At 37.4% G+C, this 22,813-nt stretch overlaps 1 protein-coding gene across 1 annotated transcript in view; it reads right to left on the reverse strand.

Annotated features, from left to right (window-relative positions):
- Positions 1 to 4,040: 4,040 nt before the first annotated feature.
- Positions 4,041 to 22,813, reverse strand: part of LOC108684571 (fibrillin-2) — a 45,858-nt gene continuing 27,085 nt past the window's right edge. Inside the window, exons 10-22 of the mRNA XM_018188960.1 lie at positions 21,963 to 22,076; positions 21,764 to 21,877; positions 20,410 to 20,515; positions 20,134 to 20,320; positions 19,164 to 19,350; positions 16,901 to 17,015; positions 15,880 to 16,016; positions 13,816 to 13,955; positions 12,868 to 12,970; positions 12,628 to 12,653; positions 11,775 to 11,849; positions 11,515 to 11,695; positions 4,041 to 4,318 (exon numbers count right to left, since the gene is read on the reverse strand). Of these exons, the coding sequence (XP_018044449.1) occupies positions 4,137 to 4,318; positions 11,515 to 11,695; positions 11,775 to 11,849; positions 12,628 to 12,653; positions 12,868 to 12,970; positions 13,816 to 13,955; positions 15,880 to 16,016; positions 16,901 to 17,015; positions 19,164 to 19,350; positions 20,134 to 20,320; positions 20,410 to 20,515; positions 21,764 to 21,877; positions 21,963 to 22,076 (1,667 nt within the window). The 3' untranslated portion in view covers positions 4,041 to 4,136. The remainder of the gene's footprint in view (positions 4,319 to 11,514; positions 11,696 to 11,774; positions 11,850 to 12,627; positions 12,654 to 12,867; positions 12,971 to 13,815; positions 13,956 to 15,879; positions 16,017 to 16,900; positions 17,016 to 19,163; positions 19,351 to 20,133; positions 20,321 to 20,409; positions 20,516 to 21,763; positions 21,878 to 21,962; positions 22,077 to 22,813) is intronic.

A 22,813-nucleotide genomic window follows, 5' to 3' on the forward strand; every position in this document is an offset into this window, starting at 1 on the left:
TATATTGTCTCATTTTAATTACACTGTCTCCAACTGACGATCAATGTAATTTATAATATTCCCAAGCAGAACAGCGAGTCAAAATATGATGTCAATATATGACTCCAAAATGATCATTAAAAATCATTTTTCAATAATTTTCGATTCATTTTAATCTCATTTTAACATTATTGTAACTTGTTGTTTTACTTGAATTAGGTCTTTTCTTTATTAATGAATTCTATACATTTCGAATTGGTATACAAACTTATACTGTTTCACTTCAACTGTTTCACTTCAACTTATCACAGTATTTACCAGTTCAGAGAATTCTCTGATAAAGAACAGGCCTATAATTTCCAGTTCCAATTTACAATTGTATTTGGAGTCCGACAAATCAAATCGACGCGCAGTTTATAGAATTGAAAAATATATTTGCAAATTTATGAATATTATCGAAATCCACTTTGAAAATAGGAATCTTTCTCTTATTTAGTTTTTATCATCTCATTCTATAACTTTAATTAACTTTAACTTTAATTATAGAGTGGAACAGTATAAATTAGAGTGAGATAGTAAAACACACACAGGGAGACAGTATACATATATATATATATATATATATATATATATATATATCTTTCTGTCTCATAGGATTTTGTCAAAATCGCTCATGGTCGGGCTTTGTTATAGGATCTCTAGCTCGTATAAAATTCGCGTCATATCGCTCGTGTAAAATTCCTGTAAAATTTTCGCATGAAGCTAAGCCTCCAATTTTGTTGATCAACGGCTATCGGTGCATTCCTGCCTTCTCCTCCTAATCACCATGTTGATGCAATTTTTTTATTGCGATCGCGGGAAAGACGGTGCCAGCTACCAGCTACATAATATGTTAACAACCGCATTACGCGGGACGAAATTCGCGTTATCGATTCCTGCCGTACGTTGAAATTAACGGGCGCCGATTACGATACGACGTCGTGCGAGCTCCCGATAAACTTCCGTGACATAACGTATTCCTCGCGAATATATTCCGTAGCAATTAACGCGGCTGTCTCGCGTACGAGGCAAACCTACCACCCGATTTCTTGCCTGCGACAAGATTATTCCGCCGAATATATGCATTCCACTGACAAGACCAGATAATGGAAGATCAACGCGCATTACCGCCAAAATCACGCTGATGTTCCGTGCGAACTGACGCGGAATATGGCCATTAAGAAATTATCGTGATTTTAGGGTTGATATTTAGGAAATCGTATTGATAGAGAGAAAAGTATAAATAGAAAAAGAGAAAGAGAAAATCAGCGGTTGATTTCGAGATTTAACATTTAAAATGTCTTATGCAGTATGAATATCAAGATGCGACAAAACAAGTATGTAATACTATTTACACGGAAAGAAAAACAGTTGCTAAAATATCTAAAAATTTGACTAGACATAAATCTGAAAATAATTTTGTTGGATTATCAAAATAATTACGTAACGATGTTCAAGCTGGTTGTTAGAATGCCAAAACTTGCAGCGTTGCTCGTTACGCTTGAGTGTCGTATATTATTTTGGTAATCCAACAAAATTAGTTTCATCTGTATCCAACTAAATTTTTAGGTACTTGAGTAAAACCATGTGCAGTTCGTTATACAACTTGCAAAATCATGTATATTTCGTACAACTTTAATATTATGCTAACTTGTTACTGTTTCGCGAGGCGTTTCGTTGAGTGAAATAACTATAATTTTTAACTGATATTGCCAGTACGTGCGATTAGTTAATCACATACACTTTTTCAAATATTTTTGTTAGCATTACGAGAACATTCATAAATTTCGATTGTTTGGCAAAAATTAGTGATTATTAGGAAATTATAATTTTTCCCTTTTTTTTTCTCCTTTTCAGCCTTGTTATATATTATATTAAATGATAAATAATAAATTCTCGAGGTACGAGAAATGAAAAGTGTAATTCCACGAAGTACAGTTGCGAGAGGTCTGTTTACAGAGTTGACGCGTCGAATAATTAACTGCAGTCTAATTACAACGTTCTGTCACAGGCAAAACGCGTATTTGCAAGCAACAGAAATTCTGCCTTCTTAAAGCTTCCCAATTACGAAGCCGTCGTCCTCTTCTTGTCGTAAATGATTATCAGTTACCATTTACTCTCGAGACTGATACGAGAGACCCGTGTGCTTGTATGAGCTTTCATTAATACACGTGAAACCAACAATTGTTCACGTTTGCGTCATTGATCAATTAATAGTGCTCGTTATGTAAGCTGGTAGCGATCGGCGTATTTAATAATCATGGCGCTCGTTCACGATGCGGTTCACTAAACGACGAAATATCGTAATAGTATAACGCAAAGAAAGGAGAAGACTATCGTAAAAGCTGAGCTCAGATCGCACATACGTGTGTAACTTTGCGTCATACTATACATATTGTAAGATCGCATCGCATTTAAGAGAAAATATGTAGCGTTTTGAAGAAGATTATTCTCTTTTAAATTGATTTCTCGTAGGATTCAAATAAATTCGAAATTTCATATACATAATCTTTTTTTTTATGTAGAGTTATATATAATATTTAAACATTCCGGTCCAAAATTATCCCCGCCAGAGTGCGATCCAACCTCATGTCGGTAGCGTAAGAAGATAGATAGATATTTCGTTTACTATTTATTAATATTCCTCTACCGTCACTCGCATATCATTGTTATGATAACGATCGATTATCGTACGTATATTAATATAGATGTATAAAATTTATGTATTAAATATACGTGTATACATATATATATGTACGTATGTATATTACAAAAAAATCGCCATGCAATCTGCGCGAACCGTCGCGATTCGGCGCGGCCACAGATTCGCTGTTTGTTATTGTTATTGCATAACAAGTGTACGTTATACGATTTTATTGATGTTGCTTATTAAATTAAAACAATCGCGCGCACGTGCCGTGTCGCGTCGGTTCGTGCGGACTCACTTATTTTATATTATCTACTCTTAAATGATATTATTGACGATGGCAGATTTATTTCGTTGTTGATCTATATATACTTCGCTATGCGGAAATAATCTATTGCTGCGATGTCACTGATCGAGGCACGAGTTCTGAAGTGTCTTAACAAAGGACGCACTGATTATAAAGAAAATTGAATCCTAATGAAATGTCCCAGACAATATATATGTTCAAAATGAGACAAAAGACATCTTAAAGACGTTTAAAAGACATCTTGAAGACATCTTAGTCCAGATCCACAATATTGTTTTAAGAGACTGTAAGTCGTAAAATCGCAAAAAATGACCAATCACAATCGAATATGAGAAAAATAATCGACTGTGTCATCAATTTTTTTACAGCTTTACAGCTTACGACTTTTTAAAGGTTGTGAATTTAGATTTAAGTATGTTCTGATTTTGGACTTTTTGTTGTTTGAGGAGTTACGTTTTACATATAATGGATGAACAAAAGATGTTATAAACACAAATAATGCATAGTTTTTGAATTATGATGTAGTAAAGGTGCTCAAAGATGCAACCTAAATATATGTCCAAAATGGAGACATAAGATATCTAAAAGACATCTTAGACATCTTCAAAATATCTTATGGTATGATGTTTTAAAGATGTCTTATGTTCCAATTTTAGATATAGTGCTGTCTGAAAAGTTTTACATTTTTTATGCACAGTAGTTCAAAAACTATTCATTATCGAGCCTTGACATATTTCTTGTTCACCATATTATAAGCTATAATATATGTGAAAATTAATTAATTTCACGCCAGAACCCAATTTTCCGTATAATTAATGCTCCCTTCGAAAATGTGATAATTCCGCGAACGTATGCTGATTATATTAATAGGTTCATACATCCTTTATTTAAAAATCGTGCAAAGAAAGTATAAAAAAATGAATACTTCGAAAAAATACGTCACCGCTTACGAAACAAAAATACCAGTACCGCGAGTTACAAAGTACCGTATTAGATCAATTTCTTTTAGGCTATACTTTCCAGAATTAATTACAGCAATCGATCTTCATACTAAGTTGTGGGTACGCGCAGGAGCTCGCAGGTGCCGATTTACACGACAGCCTTTCCTCGGGGAGACTGGCGGAGTTAACTTACGTTCGCCTATTACATGTCGTTCACGAGCCCTTACGTGCAGCATTCATGCCGAGGCGGCAATATTCTAGTCTCGACGCGGCCCGCGCCGTAATGAGTCGGTAGCGAAACTACGTGATCGGTCCTCGTGGCGCGTTGCCGATATTGCCGCTGCTGCAGCTGCTGCTCCCATTCCTGCCGGAGGGGGTGGTATTGTTGTCGGCCTGGATGTCGATCTGAGAACACACGTTTCTCTATTATCGAGTCTCGTCGACGTGTGCAATATACGCGCCTAACCAGAAATATTATTTTGAAGCCGAAGAAATGGTCTCTTTTATCTTCACGATAAATATTTTTAATGTTTCTTTATTTTTAGAGAATGGGGAGGGGGGGTCTATTTTTCAAATCTTACCTATAGCTTTTCCTTAAGTAAGATTTCTTGTAATTCATTATTTCATTGTACTTCTTATCTCAAAATATAACACTGTCGGCATTACTATAATAACTTTCCCATTCTGTAAAAGTTAGATATTGTCTAATATAGAACAGAAGAGTACAAGGTAAAGAAAACTGGCGGCAAAACACTTCAATTTCTTCTAAATAAAATTCCGAGCAAATTTAACGTTTCTAATCCGTACTTAAATAATCCTATGAATATAATTTTGTCGCTTTTACAGCTTAATCCTTAAATGCTACACTATGGGAACTATTATATATATATACTAGATGTCAACTCAATTCGATTACTTATAATTTCCATATAAAAATGAATATATTTTAGAATATATTAAAAGAGTTTTCTTTCAATCGAAACACCAGACATTGTTAAAAACGGTAATAATGGTATCAAAAGTAAATATATGTATTTTTACTAATAAAAAAAAGTAAAAAGAAACTGAAAAAGAACTGAAAAAGCACTGGAAAAAGAAAACCGTATATCATATCAAAAAGATGTTTAAGGATTAATTATATACTTTCGCGAGATGGGACAAAGGACTTTCATGTAATAAAGATCTTTTAAGTCATCGTAATCATGAATTTTCAAGATGCATCGAAAGCTTCGATTACAATAGCTGTAATTAATTATACTGAATTGCCTTAACTGACGTTATCTTTTAAAAGGATTTCAGATAAATCGATGTCATAAGCTAAGCTGTCGAAATGCAGATGCAATGGAGTCGTTACGAAAAAGCGAATGGAAAAGGATGAATGGAGAGAGGATGAAGGAGAGTAAAAGTGGCAGACAAAAACTTTCCAAGTACCGGGTATACAGTCGTTAATCATATGAAGTCAATCTACGTCAGATTACCAAGATTGATTAGATACACTGAAAGCCTGATGCATCAAAGGGTTCGGAAGGGGATTAAAGTATATTACGTTGATGTTCCATGTTACTTCGACGCTTTTGACAACGGTGGCTCCCAATATCAGATTCTATGAATAAAACAGGTGTAGAGCTTCGTGTTGGCGCGCAACAACTTTCTCTAAATAGGTATTCGATAAACAAATTTAAAAATAGAATTATAAGAATTGTGCATTGGTACATTAACCTACTTCTAATTCCATTTTCTTATTACTATTACTGTTATTACTATTATTGTAATTACGAAAACAGCAGAAGACATACAGAAGTCAAAGACAAATCCCGCTTTATCTTTAGGTAAGTGGTCGTCGTCAGCTTGGAAAGCCCGCACATTGTCATTGTGTCCCGTTTTTCTCTTTATGTCTTATTAGCAAGCAGTGGCGCTAACACGCCTAAGAGATTGCGCCGCAAACCATGGCATATGTAAATCATGCTGGCAACACCAGGCGGAGAGAGAGAGAGAGAGAGAGAGAGAGAGAGAGAGAGAGTGGGGGGGGGGGAGAGGGAGACGTCTGTTCGAGCTGTTCATTAACTACTTCGTAGTACGCCAACAGCACTTAGCCGTCGGTCTATTGTTACGATGCGGATGTTAACCCTCGTTGTAAGTTCCATCAGTGAATGACCACCGAATGTAGCATATATTTATTAGTGCTGTAGTTACGTAACAATGTTACGTAAAGTAATATATTATTATATTGTTCTTTTTAAAAGAAAATAAAAATGTGTAAGAATATCAATTGTTGCTATTATGAAATTATAAATCATATTTAGTAAGCTAAAATAAAAATTGTTGTGATCATGAATATATTAATTCTGTGTTGGTTTCCAATTTTATTATGTTATTCTTTTTAAAAGAAAATTAAAGATGTAAAATGTCAGTTTACTATCATAAAATTATAAATTATAATAATAAATACGATATATATTAATATGTTGCATTTGCATAATAGTGTACAGTAACATATTATTATATTTATTATTTTTTTAAAAGAAAATATATGAGAATATCAGTTGTTGTCACGAAATTACAAATTGTATTTAGTGTCAAAATAAAAATTGTGATCGCGAATGTATTAATTTTTCGTCGATTTTCAATTTTATTATTCGTCAATTTATTATCCTTTATAAAAGAAAATTAAAAATGTAGCATATACATATGAAGTTAACCATCATGTAAACTGAAATTATAAATCGTATTTGTAGAATGTAAATACGATATTTAGTAAAAATACTTATTTAGCAAAAATATCAGTTGTGAATATATTAATTCTTTGCCGGTTTTCAATTTTTGCCGGATTTTTAGCAAGGAGTCGCGGCCGCGAAATCAGGCTATTTTGAATCGTATTTAACGTTTGTTATTATAGTATACATGCAATTTGGCGATAATAATAACGCCAGCAGAAATATAAACGTCGATCGCGATTTTATCTGTTTGCCAATTATTTCACGCAGCGTTTTGTTTTAACTCCCACCGTTTCGATTTAAATGAGTTTACATTTGAAAATTCGTTACGCCTGGCTTAGCGTGCAACGAACTGCGAATCGTTTTGTAACAAAGACTAATTACATTAAAACATGATGTAAATATTAACGTCGATATCAACAAGATATGTATTTTCATGCAACGCTTTCCATACTGTACGACAGTTTGCACAATAACTCGGGATTTCTTTCGATTCTATCCAGCACGGTTTGCAACTCCTGTATCTCCTCGGGTAACAACGGTGTTCTTTGCTCCGACAGGATGGATATGGCGTCGGAGAGGCTCAGAGACGCCAGAGCGACGCCGTCTTTATCGCCGTGATTCCGGAGGCCCTGTTTCAGCATCTTAATATATCTCTTCAGAGCGGAATTCATCGCGAGTCCTATTTTCGAATCGTGTCGCGGAAGTTGCAATTCCTCATCGGCACCGCGCCCCGCGATATCATCCTGCGGCTGCGTCTCTCTCGCTTCCACGAAAGATGACGCCTCCGCGGACGGAGATTCATCGTATCTCATTTCGTCGACCGTGCCGTTTGATCGAGTATTCAATTTCATGCCGTTTAATCCGCTTTTCGTCTCGGAATTTACATCCCGCAGTGCCGGATGCGAAGCCGCGACGGTGGATCCGTGCAGGTTCTCGGAAAGATTGTTCACGCTAGCGGGTCTCATTCGCAGATTTTGTATAATTTTCGGCACTTTCGATCGAGCGATGTCGTTGGGGCTGTTAGATTTTACATCGTTTTCCGTCTTCGCGCTTCTATCTCGAATCTCATCGCTTCTCCGAGCTATTCCCGTATTCTCCCGCGAATCGATCCGGAACGTAAGCCCCGCGAATTTCTCGCTGGGGATCGCGGATTTATCGGTATCGTCGGCCGGGTTTAACACTTCGGCGGATAATTCAATCTGCGGGCTTAGCGACACGCCTTTCGAGGGATTCTCTGTGCTTCTTAACCGTCGCCTTCCTCCACCGCGATTTAATTTCGACCGGTTCTCCCGTCTATCTACTACGGATGGCGACTCGGGGTCGAGTCTTAGCGCATTATTCCCGGATACTGGCCTTTCTCTCGCAGCGTCGGTGCTGGATCGGCTCGTTATTAATTCTGGCTCCTTTGTCCCCCAAGTTTCGCTTTCAGTTACAGGTGCATTAGCGAAGAAAGCGGTTGGGGACGAGCGCTTCCTCGGGCGACCCAGCGTCCGTGCTACAGACGACAAAAACGACAAAGCGGCATTGTCAGCCATTGTCGAGATCGTCGTTCTGCTGGCGGACATTTTTTCCCCGGGGGGCGAATCGGTAATCTTCAAAGTTCGTTCCTCTTCATTATCTTTCACCATGACGCTTCCGACATCCTTTGATTTACTTCTCTGCTGCCCACGCGGCCGTGTCGTGAAATTCTCTCCGCGTTGTTGTTCGCTCGTCATCCCACTAAATTCTTTTTCCTGTGACGCAACGAAACTCGCCGCTTTTCTAGACAACGCCGGATTAGGATGACTCATCGAGCCATCCTTGCCGAGGCCATTCCTTGCCGAGGATTCCTTCGAATGAAACTGTCCTCGAGACGAAACTGTCAATTTCTGCCCCGCCAGACCACTTTCGCGCGCCGACGAGGGTTGCAGTCTCGCAACTTTCGCGGCGGAAATTTCTGTAATATTTCCTCCGTATTTCCTGTTGAAGGACGTCCTTCGGTTCCCCGACATCCAAGGGGGACGCGATGATGCGCAGTTCCTAGAACTGATCGATGACTCGCGCGAACGGCACGACATTTCGTCCTCCCGACGTTTACTGGATTCGCTGCGGATGCTGGCAATCTCGCTGGAGCTCACCGAAATAAAATTTGATCTCCCACTCGCCTTCCTTTTCGCGCGACTTTTGCCCGACAATGAGAACACAGCGAGTGGGTAATCTTCCAATTTTTTCTTGGATTCGCGCGAACGACCCGCGCTCGTCCTCGATCTCGGTGATCCCGTAGCTTCCCGTCTTTCCAGCGATGTAGCAGCGCGTGATAACGTGAAGATCTTGCAAGTATTTCCAGCACTCGCTGGTCGATCGTTTCTCGTCGAAGATTCCTTTTTCCTTCTAGGACTGGCGAATTGCAGACAGTCATCTTCCGCGTCATGTCCAAGTGTCGCTTTATCGGCACATTTACGAGATCGCGTCGGAATCATCCTTCTCAAAATCGGCACTTCCGATTTTGAATCCTGATTACTCGTCGCGATCTCAGGAACGTCATTCAACGATGCTCGAATGCACGGATTCCCATTATCGTCCATGTCGGGTAGTTTTCGAGGATTGCCGTCGACGTTTTCCGGAAGATGATTTCTGCTGTTTTCGCGATCGATGCCATTGTCAGAAATCGTTGCTGTTTCCTTCTCGCTAGTCCGCGGTTTTCTCGTGCCTTTCGACAAGAAATGGTCCAGTGGATGAAAATGTTCGACATTCTTCCGCCTCGTTGCATCGGCGACATCGTAGTATTCCTCCACAAAGTCGAAAAGACTATGATCGTATCGATCGTTCAATCGTATGCCAATCATCGAGTCGGCCGAATTCAGATGCAGCGAGTTCAAGACAACGTCGCCCGGCGGCTGGAAATCGTCATACTGCTTCTTCAGGGTTGCTTCTATCAATTTGTAACGATACGCTTTGTAATCGAGATTCGATATGTCGATTATCGGATGTTGTGAGTCGACGAAGAACGAAGGACGATCCGAAGATGGACATGTCCGTATTTTGGATTCGCGATCTCCGATCTTCCGGTCGACACGAATCCCATGTCGACTGAAATTCTTCGAGATACCGCTGTTGCTTTGCAGAGTCGGCGTGGAATTGATCCTACGAGCGGATTCCGGATACAGGCTGGAACTCGATGTGGAGTCGGCCAATTTGATTGGAGCCGGATAATGTATCAATAACGATCGATTGGTACGATCGTAGCGACGACGATGCCTGGTCTTCGTGAGGGCTCTCAGTGGCTTGTCCTACACGTAACGTAATATTCAATTTCACCGAGAAAATATAAGAAAGCCATCGTAGCAATCCGTTATACTACGACATTAAATTTCTCCTTTAAAAAGAGAGAGGAAATTTTTCGACAAAACTACTTTAATCTCGTTCCGAATCTTTTTCGCAATTATATACGTTTCTATAAGGGTGAGAGTCCGTCCTTCTCTCTTTATAGAGGGAAAAATATTCTCACTTCTATTCTGACTTCATAATGCAGTGCTCAGTTGTAGTTGTACATTATCGCCTTCAATGGATTCGATATAACGGTATCGCGGTGCGCGCGCTTTGCATTGTGTTATAAACGCGAATGTTATATCACGGTTACGCCGAAAGAAATTGGAAAATTTACAGTCCAGCGCGGTGCTTCCGCTCGAACACCGCGGAAGCGTTATCGATGCGCACCCGCGTTTTAAAGCCGCAGTTCCCGAACGCGAGTTTTCGAGATAGCGCCGTCGACGTCATATATGAATAAAAGCCGAAGCGCCGTCCCTTGGCTCTTGTTTATCGAAGGAAATGTGCCGGACGAATAAAATAAAAAAGAAAAAAAAAAGAAACAAACAAAAACGTTACATCGTTCGTTCCTATTTCAAGCCGCGCAAATCCCGATAAGAGGCACTCGCGTAACGTTTTCACGCCCGACTATCCTATACCGAGGTAAGGGGCGAGACAATTTATCGGGGCACGTACAAGGAGGAGGTAAACGCGCACGATCAACGGCGCCGCTAACAAGATCGTCAGGGCTAAAGCGAATGCGCTCTCAGCCAGGAAGGGTGGTGTCGATCGTAAGGTTAAGACGAGTTTTCCCGGCACCAACACTTCGAACATCCCGATCGCTTGTTTCCCCGATCACTTGTTACCCCCGTCGTAATTGCAAATCGCCCCTCGTCGTCTTTTGCACGTTTCACTTTAGACCACCGATCGCAGGGCTACGGATTCTCTCGACTGGTCGATGCCGCCTTCGAGAAGTTGACTGCCATCAATGGTGTTTTCTATAATGGAGTACTATCGTCGATAGTCGATATCTCCGGTCTCGAAAAGCTTCGTTCTCTTCTTCTTTTTTTTTTCCTTTTTTACGTCTCGATTTCTTTCTTCCTCTCGCAGCCTCATCCGCCTCATTCGGGTCGGCTTCATTTCAAATTAACTCAATTATTGATTGCGGTATATGCTGCGGTTTACGCAGCTTCGTTCACATTTTATTGTTTATATCGTCTCACATGTTGTTTTATTTATGTGTAAATAATGATGTTTATTTTAAATCTGTAGCACGTATATTTTTTTCTAAAATAAAATATCTGTTTCTTGTTCATTTAGTTCAATACTAAAAATGTCAAATTTTAAGATAGATTTCCAATTATATATAATTTTATATGTCATGCATTTTCGTACATTAGTTTATTACGAAATTATAAACGGAACAGAAATTTTATAGCTGAAATTTCTGACTAGAATTATGGATCATAAATTGGATTTTCGAGACATCGTTTTAGTATCAGGATATTTAAATTATTTAGAAAGTTAATATTTGATTGCATCAATAATTAACTCCGATGAAACATGTATTTCTGGGTCATAACACGTATAAACACTTACAATTGTCGGCATTGTACGTTCTGGCATTGTCTGGACGATTCGGAGTCTGTCGGGTAGGCGGAAGTTCACGATAAGGGGCTTCAGTGTCCGGGTAACTGTTCTGTCGATGCTCCGGATGTCGCTGATAAGCTCCCGAGAAGATTCTGGTGTATCTTAAGTAACAACCGCTCGGTATTTGCCACTGCAAGTCAAGTTAAGATACTTCTTGGAATCTCATTGACCTCGCGTGTAATCGCGTGAGCACTCTTGTGTCTACTCACCTCGTATGAGGAGCTGGGCACGGGCTGGGGCGATCTGCCAGGGCACATCAGCATCCTTCTTCTGTAGAATCTCGGCTAAACGAGGAGATAAGTGCACTATGAGACCTTCTACCTTCCCGCATGAATTTCTCTCTCGCGCTTTAATCTACGGCCATATCCTCGAAAAAGGGTCCTTTCTACGAGACGCGCGCGTGGTAGAACCACTTCTATTGAAACGACTATAAAGGATACTGGTGCTTCGATATTTTTGTCGGGTCGAAAAGCCATTACAACTAAAACCGTTTATTTATTTACTAAAATTGAAGCAATAAGATGTCTCGCGTATAGATTTATGTAATAGAAAAAAGATCAGATAATGTCTGTTTCATGTCAAATTGTATTGTAGATTAACTTTAATTGTAGATTAATCTCGGTTTAACTTTTATCTTTCTTTTCTAGTTTTAAGAATTAGAAAAAGATAAAGAGTAAATTAGATTGTGATTAAAGTTAACTCTTTATAAGCACAATATTTTTTTTGCCAAGGTGAAATTTCAATCTTAAATATTTTGACACAAAATCCAATTTTTTTAAAATAAAGGTTTTAACATTTAAGTTAAACCGATTAAAAAACTATTTAGCAATGTAGCAAAAATGTTGAAAGGTAATCCTGAATTTTTCTAGAATTTTTACAAATCTAGAATACAGTAAAAAATTTAGATTGGAGAAAAAAAACCCAAAAAGACCCTACGGAATAGGTAAAAATAGATGTTTTTACGAGGGATTAACCTACATTGATAGAAATTGGCCTAAATTGGTAAAAAAAATGATCTATCAGAATTAATGTGTGAAATATCTGCAAAGATAATTTACTCACCTCAGAATCGAGAACATCCGTGGATTCTGCAAATATACGAAATAACAAATGTTGGCTCAATTGTGTTCTCCCTCGATAATTACTTATAATTTATATATTTATGATAGAAAAATGTGACGCGACAATCCACCCTGAAGGGAATTAGCGATGTCGCAAACAGCGTCACGACGCCATTCGCGTCTACGCATTGCGAAAGCCCTTCTCGGGCTACTCCCGCGGGGCACAATGGCATAAATTTACCTCTCACGTGTATCGAGAAATGGCATTCGGCTCGATTTCCGGCTGCATCCGAGGCGACGTAGCGCACATCGTGAATACCGGGATACATCACATGTCCAGGTCCCTGTGCGAGACATACGATAATTAACTTTTCGCGCAATTGCATGGAAATTTCCTCTGAGGAAAATATCCGCTTTGTATGTGCAAAACGGTGTGTCGGCGACTAATCTTGTTCGTATGCGACGCTTCGTATTCGTCCAAAATCGGATACGATTGATGTGACGCGATCGATCACTTTCCTTTTGTTTTCATCCTTCTTCAAATGACCCGATTAAAGGGATTGGCACAACGTACTCCCCCTTCGCATGATTCTTGTTTCAATTTGCTTAATCAAATTAACCGTCAGGTTACATAATGTATCCAAGGCCATTTATAACCAATACCATCGAGAGTGCAAGCCACCAATTATCCACGGAACGGTTAACATAAAGATAGGATAATCTCTGTTATTACATTAATAAAGTACACGTACGCTTTCCGCGCCGAGACGCCAAAAGGATACAATAAAAACAGGACGGAAGCGTCGACCGACAATGATTAATCATCCAGCTGGTTTTTCCTACGGTACCATTCGCGAGGAAAATCGTAGATACTATCCTCCGTCGCATTGCAGCAGTTTCTTCGTTGGGTCTCATTTTCTCGAAACATGAACGGATAATTAATGGACGATATCCTCGCTCGATTAATATGCCCGATTGTCAACGGCAAAAGGGGGTTAATTAACTTCAAGGTGAGCCAACAGAAGACTGAGAAGTCTCGACCTCTCCTCCGATCGATACCGGAGATATAAATTTGCGAACAGAGTTAAGGAAAATTGAGAAAATTTCATAGATATAAGGAAAGATTGTATATGAAACGCTGTATCCGACAGCGAATGCTGATATGAGTTGCTTCTTGACGAGTACGTACCCTCGTTTTATAAACGTGTCCCACGCCAACGTTATCGGTGAAGGTCGGTTCTTGCCAGAATATCAGACGATTTCGTTCCCCCGGGCTCAGTCTGACCTCGAAAGACACGGGACACATAGTAACCTTGGGATTTTCGGTATCTGAAAATATATCGTGGCATATCCTAAGAATTACCGGATTCTCTCGTAAAATCGCTCTTGTGTAAAACTCATTTTAAATCTCGCGCTTTTTACCGCAATACTGTTTGCGCAATCTATTATTATTAGCAATATTTTTGTTTTTCTCTTTCTCTTTAGATCTTAACATTTGTTCTCTATCGTTAATCTTATCCTCTGTGATTTGGATTTGTTGGCACAAATGAAATCTTTCTCTTATATATAATTTCTTCCAAATAAAGGAGAGCGGAGTTTGCCGTATCCTAAAATATTTTGTTAGTAGTGAGATTTAAAAATCTGAATTTTTTCACATTTTTTTAAAAACCTAGAACAAAAAAACTTGGACAGGATAAAGGTTCAGATTATAGACGGAGGGAGTAAAAATATGATTGCAGACAGAGAATTAAGATTCTTCTATGAATAACAGGTAACTAGAACATTTAAATTTGTATCACATGGAAAGGACAGTTTTGTTGAAATATTTAAAAGTTAATTTGATACAAATCTGAAAATAACTTTGTTGAACCAGCAAAATACATAGTTACGTACAACGTAAAAAATTTGAGCGTTCTACGTAATTATTCTAATGCAAACAAAATTATTTTTAGATCTGTCTAGCTAAATTTTTAAATTTAGTATATACTTCAGCAAAACCATTCTTTCCGTACATCTTGGTTATAAGATTGTAAACCCATTTGTTATCATATTACAACGTGTATTAAATATATTCAAGATTTCACGTGATTTGGTACATTCTCGTAACAAGAGCCTCTTTTCAATGGAACTCCCAACAATCTTGAATAGTCTCACATAGAAATGTAGAGCGAATAGAAATCGAGATAAAGCGGAATATAATAGACGAAACTTGGCGAAGCGGTTTTTGAGATTGCAAAGATGCGAAGGAGTACCAACGCGATTCTCGCGAGTACGTCCGATCGACGCGAGCTTATTCGACGTAATCGCGTATCGACCACGATGCACTGGCACTCCTTCCAGCCGTTGCGTTGCGGAGAGAACTTGCTTAAAGCGAGTTTCACGAACTTTCAGAATGAGTAATTAAGCGGGATGGGACGCGGAGTGCACTTCGCCGCGGAAACTAAAGTTTACCCGCGTCGCGTCGGGACGATTCGAGTGTCGAGCCGATTCCCATTCCGATCGATTGTCCCCTGTGTGAAAAGTTTCCTCGGGAAAAGTAGACAAATCGAAAATAAAAGGGAACAGAGTGGAAGGTGGAAACTTCACGGGATTTTGATCCAAGATTGATAATCTATGAAATCAGAAATTTCTCTTCGTAGCTGTCAAGTTTTCTGGTCCCATTTTATTCTTATCCGCTCAATTGAATTCCCAGGGCACAGTTGAGAGTTGAGAGGAGAAAGGTGTCACTCTTCGCATTAAAATATGTCAAGTTAAATCTTCCTTTCTCATTATATCTTTCGTTGCCATTGAATTTCAACTACAGATTTTATTAGCGTTCATCGGCGTACGCTTGTTAATAATTCTGATCCTTATTGTAATATAATAACGTCCTTATCAAAATTTAATACTAGAAGGTAGTGATTAATTACTTGTTTCGAGTATTAAAAGCACTGCTTTTAATATTCAAAATAAGTAATTATATTCAAAGTAACTATAATTAATCATCATCTTTCAGTATTCAATTGGCCAATATTAAACTAAATTTCTATAAGGGGGCGGAATGGATAGTTAGCATAAGAAAAATATGGATATAATTTATTATTATTTGCTTCAATGATACGTTTACTTATACTGTTTATAATAGCGGTTTCTTATCACCGGGATGATACTAGTGCAAGAAAAAGGAGCTCGCAGGGAGGAGATCCATTTTCCTTTCCACTTCCCAAAGCGAATTCTTTTTGTTCCTGATTTCTCTCTTATGCGCTGGACTTACCGCGAACTCTTATCACGATCCTACAGGTGCTGGTGTAATTAGAGACCGGCGACCATGCCGTGAAGGTAACGACCGTCGTGCCCGCCGGCAGATCCGCTTGCAATTGCTTTGCCCACGGAGGTGAAGCGTGTACATATCTGAAAAACATAAAAAGGGAAAAACAAAAAGAAGGAAACAAAGGCCAGCGAGATAGACATGCAACCGAGTTACTCGATGTTATTCAAATAACTATAAACTATTTCGTTTACATTAACAAATAATAGATTAACAAATAGAGAAACTTTGGATATTTTTTTTATTTTACCTACATAGAAATTTCTCAAAATCATATTAACTAAAATATCTAAATTTGACACAAATAAATATTTGCCAATTAATATCGCTTTGCGACACTAATTGGCAGCTCCATTTTCATTCTACGAATGGATTTCTGTTCAGAACCGAAATAGAAATAATTCGCGTCACTCTGCCTAACAAATCTAAAAATAGAATTGAGTAACAATATTTAATATTGAGTAAGGTAAATTTACCATAAATAATAATTTACCATAAATAAACAAAACTTCACATGTTTGATCAGAGAAGATTTTAATGCCTAATAATAGTTTTACGTTCCAATTTAAACTGCGCGCCGATAATTTGCAACCTTGAAATATAGTCTTAAATTGAAGCTGGAGTACGTATTACAAATTAAATTGACAAACAATATTTATTAATACCGATACTAATGAGCATCTTAAAACATTGTAAAGAATTTATTATGGAAAATATTATAAATCTATATATTTACACATTTTTATGGAAAATAGATTTGAGTAAGTATACATTAAACTAATAAGTAATTTAATAATACTGATCGATGCTAATGACCATTTTAAAACACTGTAAAGAATTTATTGCGAAAAATATTATTAAGATAAATTTTTGTATTTTACACATTTTTGATGAAAAATAAATTCGAGTCGGATCAATTTTGGTAGCCCTGAAATTGAAGATCTCTACTCTATAATGCGCTTCTTACCTCCACCAATCCATGTTGGACTTTGGTTGCGGGAAAGTTACACGTATCGTGTTTTGCCTAGCCGGTAATTCGACGTCCATGTCCTGGGGGCAGCTCACGAACGGTTGTGGCGTGTCTACAGAGATAAAGTCGATAGTTAAACTCTTGATACCGATCGTCCAATTTCCCATACTATAACACGATAAGAAACTTCGATGGCGAGCAATTCCCATATCATTGGCCGATAGTGTTCAAGAAACGTTATTTTACTCCAGAAAATATCACGTCGTGCGTGAAAAGGTTTATCACACTTTTATCAGTTTTGCACGAGATGTAATAACAATGCAACCGTTAGATGTACAGAGAGTTCGTAAAAACATTAGTTTCAATGATACACAATCGATTTTCTTTTCATAACTGAAAAATCAATAATTTATTTAATCTATCGTTAAATTGAACGCGAGGATTCTCGGTTATCTCAGTATATCCCGTTCTATAGAACCTAAGCCGTCCTTTATTTATAAAGCAACCATAAACGCGCGTAATATCGTTTGATGCGGAGATAGGAACCACTTAAAGAGCACCGCTCCAGAAAAGCATCTCTTTCAAAATGGGAACCGATTTGAATATCTTTTGCCAAGAATGGATTTCCAAGCGATAGCGGCTGTAAACTAGCAAAAACCGAAGCGGCATGAAACGGAACATAGAATCAAAATCTCCTTTCCATTAAACGAAACAATTAACGTCACGGAGGAAAGAACCGCGAAAATGTGTGCAGGAATGAAAAAGTTGGCAAAATGGATAAAACGAACGAGAGGAGAGGAGCCAGAACGTAAAAACCCGCCGGTCCGAGTAAGCTCGTTAAGAGGCGGCGTTAACGTATGATCTCGTTAGCAAGCAGCCTCTACACAGGAACTTTGTATTATTAAAAGCTGCTCCGAGCAGCATGACTAATCTAGCGCGTTCAAGAATTTTCGTCGTTAAGTTATTTGCTCGGTTCAAGCAATATTTTACGTTCGATCGCGCATGACCAAACGTTCCCTTTATGTAAATTGAAAAGAATAACGTCTTGAAAATCGAAGAGAAATTTAATGAGAGTTCCAGACGTCCTCTGCTTGGCGTAAGTCATAGATGTAATAAGTATAGACTGTGCATTCCCTGCTCTCTTTGTACTTCGTTAAAAAGAAAACGCAATATTGAACCGCATTGGCATCTCTCTTTAACTTGCTCTGAGAGAAAGAGCAGTATCTGCGATATAAATCAAGCTACTGTATTTTGTTCCTGAATTTATAGTGATATCCTTCATAGGAATGCACAATTTATATCTATTACAGTAGGGTCTATTTTTAATATACTGGAACGCGCCTTTCTTGTATTAAAATATTGAAAGAAAATTGTGTGATCGAGGAAAGGAAAACAAATATTTTTTCTAATCCTTTCCTACTTACAGTAGTAAAACTACATTAGCCAATCAACGAATCGCTGACAAAGAAAACAGTACAATTTTTGCATCCAAGTATCATTATTTAGACATTGGGAGAATAAACTGTAGAAAACTGTGGTCCAACAAAGAAAAAGAAGATAAATAAAGATTCATCTGATTCTTTTCTGCTTATGGTAGAGTAAAACTACGTTAGCCAATCAACGAATCGCTGACAAAGAAAACAGTATAATCTTTATATTAGAGTGTCATTATTTAGAAATTGAGAACTAAACTGTAGAAAACCGCGACTCGACAGAAAAAAAGAAGGCAAATAAAGATTTATCTTCCTGACTATTTCTACTTGTGGTGGTAAAACCACATTAGCCAATCAGCGAATCGCTGACAAAGAAAACAGTACAATTTTTACATTAGCATGTCATTATCCAGAAATTGGAACACCCCCACTCCTTAATGGCTCGTTCCAGTGTATTACAGAGCTCACTGACCTATTACGTCTATGGAGGTACTCGCTTAAACGCCCTTTTAAAAGAGATACGCAGGTCTTCGAAAAAAATGCTGCGGGCGTGTCTGAAAAATTGTGAAACGGCAAGAATAAATTTTAAATGAAAATAATGATGTTGAAAAAAAATATTCCGTTGAAAATAATTACACGACCATGAAGTAAGCATATAGCTTACTTCATACTACGCGTAAAGCGACGCTCGATGTAACAGTCAGCTCGTTAAAAATTTTATCGGATAAACATCTTGATTAATTTCCCGGCAAAGTTACGGGACGTGAAGGACATGGTGCCTGCAGCGTTTTTCTTGGCAACCGTGGGACTGTGGAATCGAGTTATACTTGGATTGTAAAGAGGGTCTGTTGCGACTTCGCGCAGACATATAGGTTCTTTCCCGTTCCAGTGGCCGTCGCTGACGCAGTGTCTCGTATGCGCCCCTTCTAACCGGAAGCCTCTGCGACATCGGACATGACACTTGGCGCCCTGGGGGTAGACGGATGCGCCGGAAGGATGTCCTGGACATCTGATCTACTCGATTAAACCCAGGAAAACAGAATAAATAATATAGTCAAGGGAATAAAGGGAAAAAAATTTACATTTGTGTCATATTTGTGTATAACGTTTAAAAACGCATATATAAATTTAAGGCTCTAATGAAATTAAATTTCACAAAAATTAAAGTACATAATTTAACTCCGCCAGTTGTCATTTTTGATATAATAAATCTTTATAAATAATTCAAACGTTTCGACTTTTAATACGATCTTCTTCGTAAATATAAATCAATTGTATGTATCATTTATATTAATTGAAGAAGACCGCATTAAAGAAATGTTGAATTTATTTATTGATTTTATTTATAAAAATTTATTATATTATAAATGACAATTAGCAGATTCTCGAATAATTCGTGTACTTTAATTTTTTGTGTGTGTCACATTATAATTATATTATTATAAACACATTATTTTTCAATCCGGCTATCTCGTTTCATCTTGATCTCATTTAAAAAACTAGTATTTAGTAATAAAAAGTAATTTTATTAATTTACCATTTTAATTTCTGCCGATTGTTTCAAACTCAAAGTCTAAATTCTCCATTTTTTTTTTTTTTTTCAGCTATTCTTGCAACACCGAATTTTCCAGAATTTTTTTTAAACATTTTAACACGGCATATAAAATGCAAAGAGTGTGTTGGAAATATCGGTGGTGTAGTACATCATCTCTTTGAAAGATACTTTAGAATATATATTTCAGTAGTATATCGACTCGATCTATCTAATATGACTTGCGATATCCGCGCGACAGTTACCTCTCCGTGTATAGGTGGCTCCATGGCACGGCATTCCGACGTTGGCGAGACACAAGTTCTCTCGTCGGGCGCCAACACCAAATCCTCACTGCAGACGCAATAGTAACTTCCGGCGGTGTTGATGCACTCGCCAGTGCAACCGCCGTTATGGTTTAGACACTCGTTCACATCTTGACATTGACTCCTGCTCATGCAATCCCATGCGAGTAAAGAGTGAGAATCGTGTAATACCTGTTTTTATTCTATCAGCTGCTGTATATATCGCTTAGATCTTACCTCAAAATTAATGTATATCCGGCGCGACAAGCGCAAACAAATGATCCTATGGTATTGACGCACTTTTGATCGCATCTGTCATGACGCCATTCGCATTCATCAATATCTGCGGCCGTGGAATAAATTTTTCAGATTATATTATAAAAGCGTGTACAAAATATATTCACATAATCAAGTAAATATATAATATAACATGATTAATGCGCAATAATGATAAATTTGTATGATAAAATATGATAAACCCATAAAGCTTCAACTTGTTTTTTATAAATATGTATATATAGAGAGTGTCTCGAGATTAGCGAATCAAAATATATGATCATAATACGAAAGTTTTTAAAAAAAAGTTGTATGTTAATTTGTATTTTAAAAAGTAATTTTTTAGTAATTTTTTATAAGGGTTTAAATACAGCCAATTATGTTTAAATGGTCACCTGTCCATGAGTCACGTGCAGCATGTGTTAGTAAGAAAAAATTGAAATAGTTCTGTGTTATTTTATTATAACTGTTTCTGAGATGATGGTCTTTCTGTTTTTAAAAAGTATACATGTATATAATAATAAAAGTATATACAGAAGTATATATAGAATTCTTTGACAAAACACATTCTTTGACAAAAAGTTACGCACAAGTCTAGATAGAAAGACCATTATTTCAGAAACGATGACAGATACGGTAAAATGTCATAAAACTATTTCGATTTCTTTCAAATCTATAAGAAAGACTTTTACGCGTCAAAATCATATCCATCACTATTATCGAGTAAATGATTGCAACGTCTAGACTTGTGCGTAACTTTTTTTGTTTTTAAAAGAATATAGAGAGTAGAGAAGAACTTTTCATCCATTTTTCGTGATAACGTTTGTTTCTGTGTAAAACATATATGTTGATTATTTAAAGGTTGTGCCTTCAAGAGTAATCGTGATTGTACGATGTAATTATAAACATGTCACTGCAAAGAGATATTGTTTGCTATCTTGAACTTTTGTTCCTAGCAAACACAGACTATAACTGCAATATTGCAGCAGCATTATAACATTTCTGCAATATAGCAGGAATATTACAATGTTGCTGCATTATTGCAATTATATTCTGTGTTTGCTGAGTTAAAATTGACGGAATATTCTCGCCCTATCCTATATAAAATATATATGTTACACGACTCGTTATATTTTACAATGCGATACGCACGATTGAATGCATTGTGAAAAATAAAATATTAATTTTAATTTAAAGTGAACTTTCTAAGCATACAAAAAAAAAATGTTAATTTTACCACTTTTGCATGCTTAGAAAATCCACTATACGTCTCCAAATTAAAACATTTTATTTTTTACAGTATGCTTTAACTTGCCTATACATTTGTTCCCTTCCAGTTGAAATCCGACGGAGCACGTACAATAGTACGATCCAGGTGTATTGACGCATCTCTCGCTGCAGGGTGTCTCTTCCAGGCATTCGTCGACATCTGAGAAAAAGCAAACTCAGTTTAGTTACGATTAAGTGACATTGGTTTTTTTCTCAAGTAAGCACATTTCCGCCTACACACGAACCTACACAGGTATCACCGTGAAATCGATATCCTGCCTCACACTCGCAACGATAACTGCCCGGCACGTTGGTGCATTTGTTGCCCTTGCAAATACCGGCTGCGCATTCGTCGACGTCTAAAAAAAAAAAAGAAAGAAAAGAAAAAGAAAGAAAAAACCGCATACGCACAAACACACGGTCGTTCCTCGAGAAACTTCCGCCCGAGCTAAGCGAGTCTAACTTTACAGTAAGCTTCGAAACTGGAACACAAGTAAGGGAGAGGGAGAAAAGGGCGAAACTGTGTAACTAGGAACCGCGCGTTATCTCTCGGATTTTCCAGAGATGACGATACTATTTTCAGAAAATTAACCGTGATAACAAAATAAATTTAAACAATGATTTATAAACGTGAATTGTAAAAATGAATCGTGATAGTTTTTTTTTCTTTATTGCATTTATTACTACTTTTATGCGCAATCCGTTTCATGAATACAATTTTCTTTTTTTAAGAAAAAATACTTCATTACACACACAATGTGAAATAGAGATTCCTTTGTGACTTTAGTATTCAGTAACGACGATTAATCTTTAAATGACATACATGATTCATTTCTGTACATATCATTATTTCAAACCTTTCGCATCTCTAAAAGGTTCTTTTAGTGATGCGAGTGACTTTCTTTTCTAAAAGAAACTTTAAGATGATGAGAATATAAGTGAGGAATGGCAACGTAAAATTTAAGTTTCAAGCAGTGAAGAAGCAAAGTTGTGAGCGGCCGACATATGCCATGCTGTTAGAAGTTTTCTTTGTAAGTAATCATTTAGTAAACAAACATTTTGTTTATTACGCATATTCGTATATATATATATATAT

Source organism: Atta colombica, unplaced genomic scaffold, assembly GCF_001594045.1.
Source record: "Atta colombica isolate Treedump-2 unplaced genomic scaffold, Acol1.0 scaffold136, whole genome shotgun sequence".
Lineage (NCBI taxonomy): Eukaryota > Metazoa > Arthropoda > Insecta > Hymenoptera > Formicidae > Atta > Atta colombica.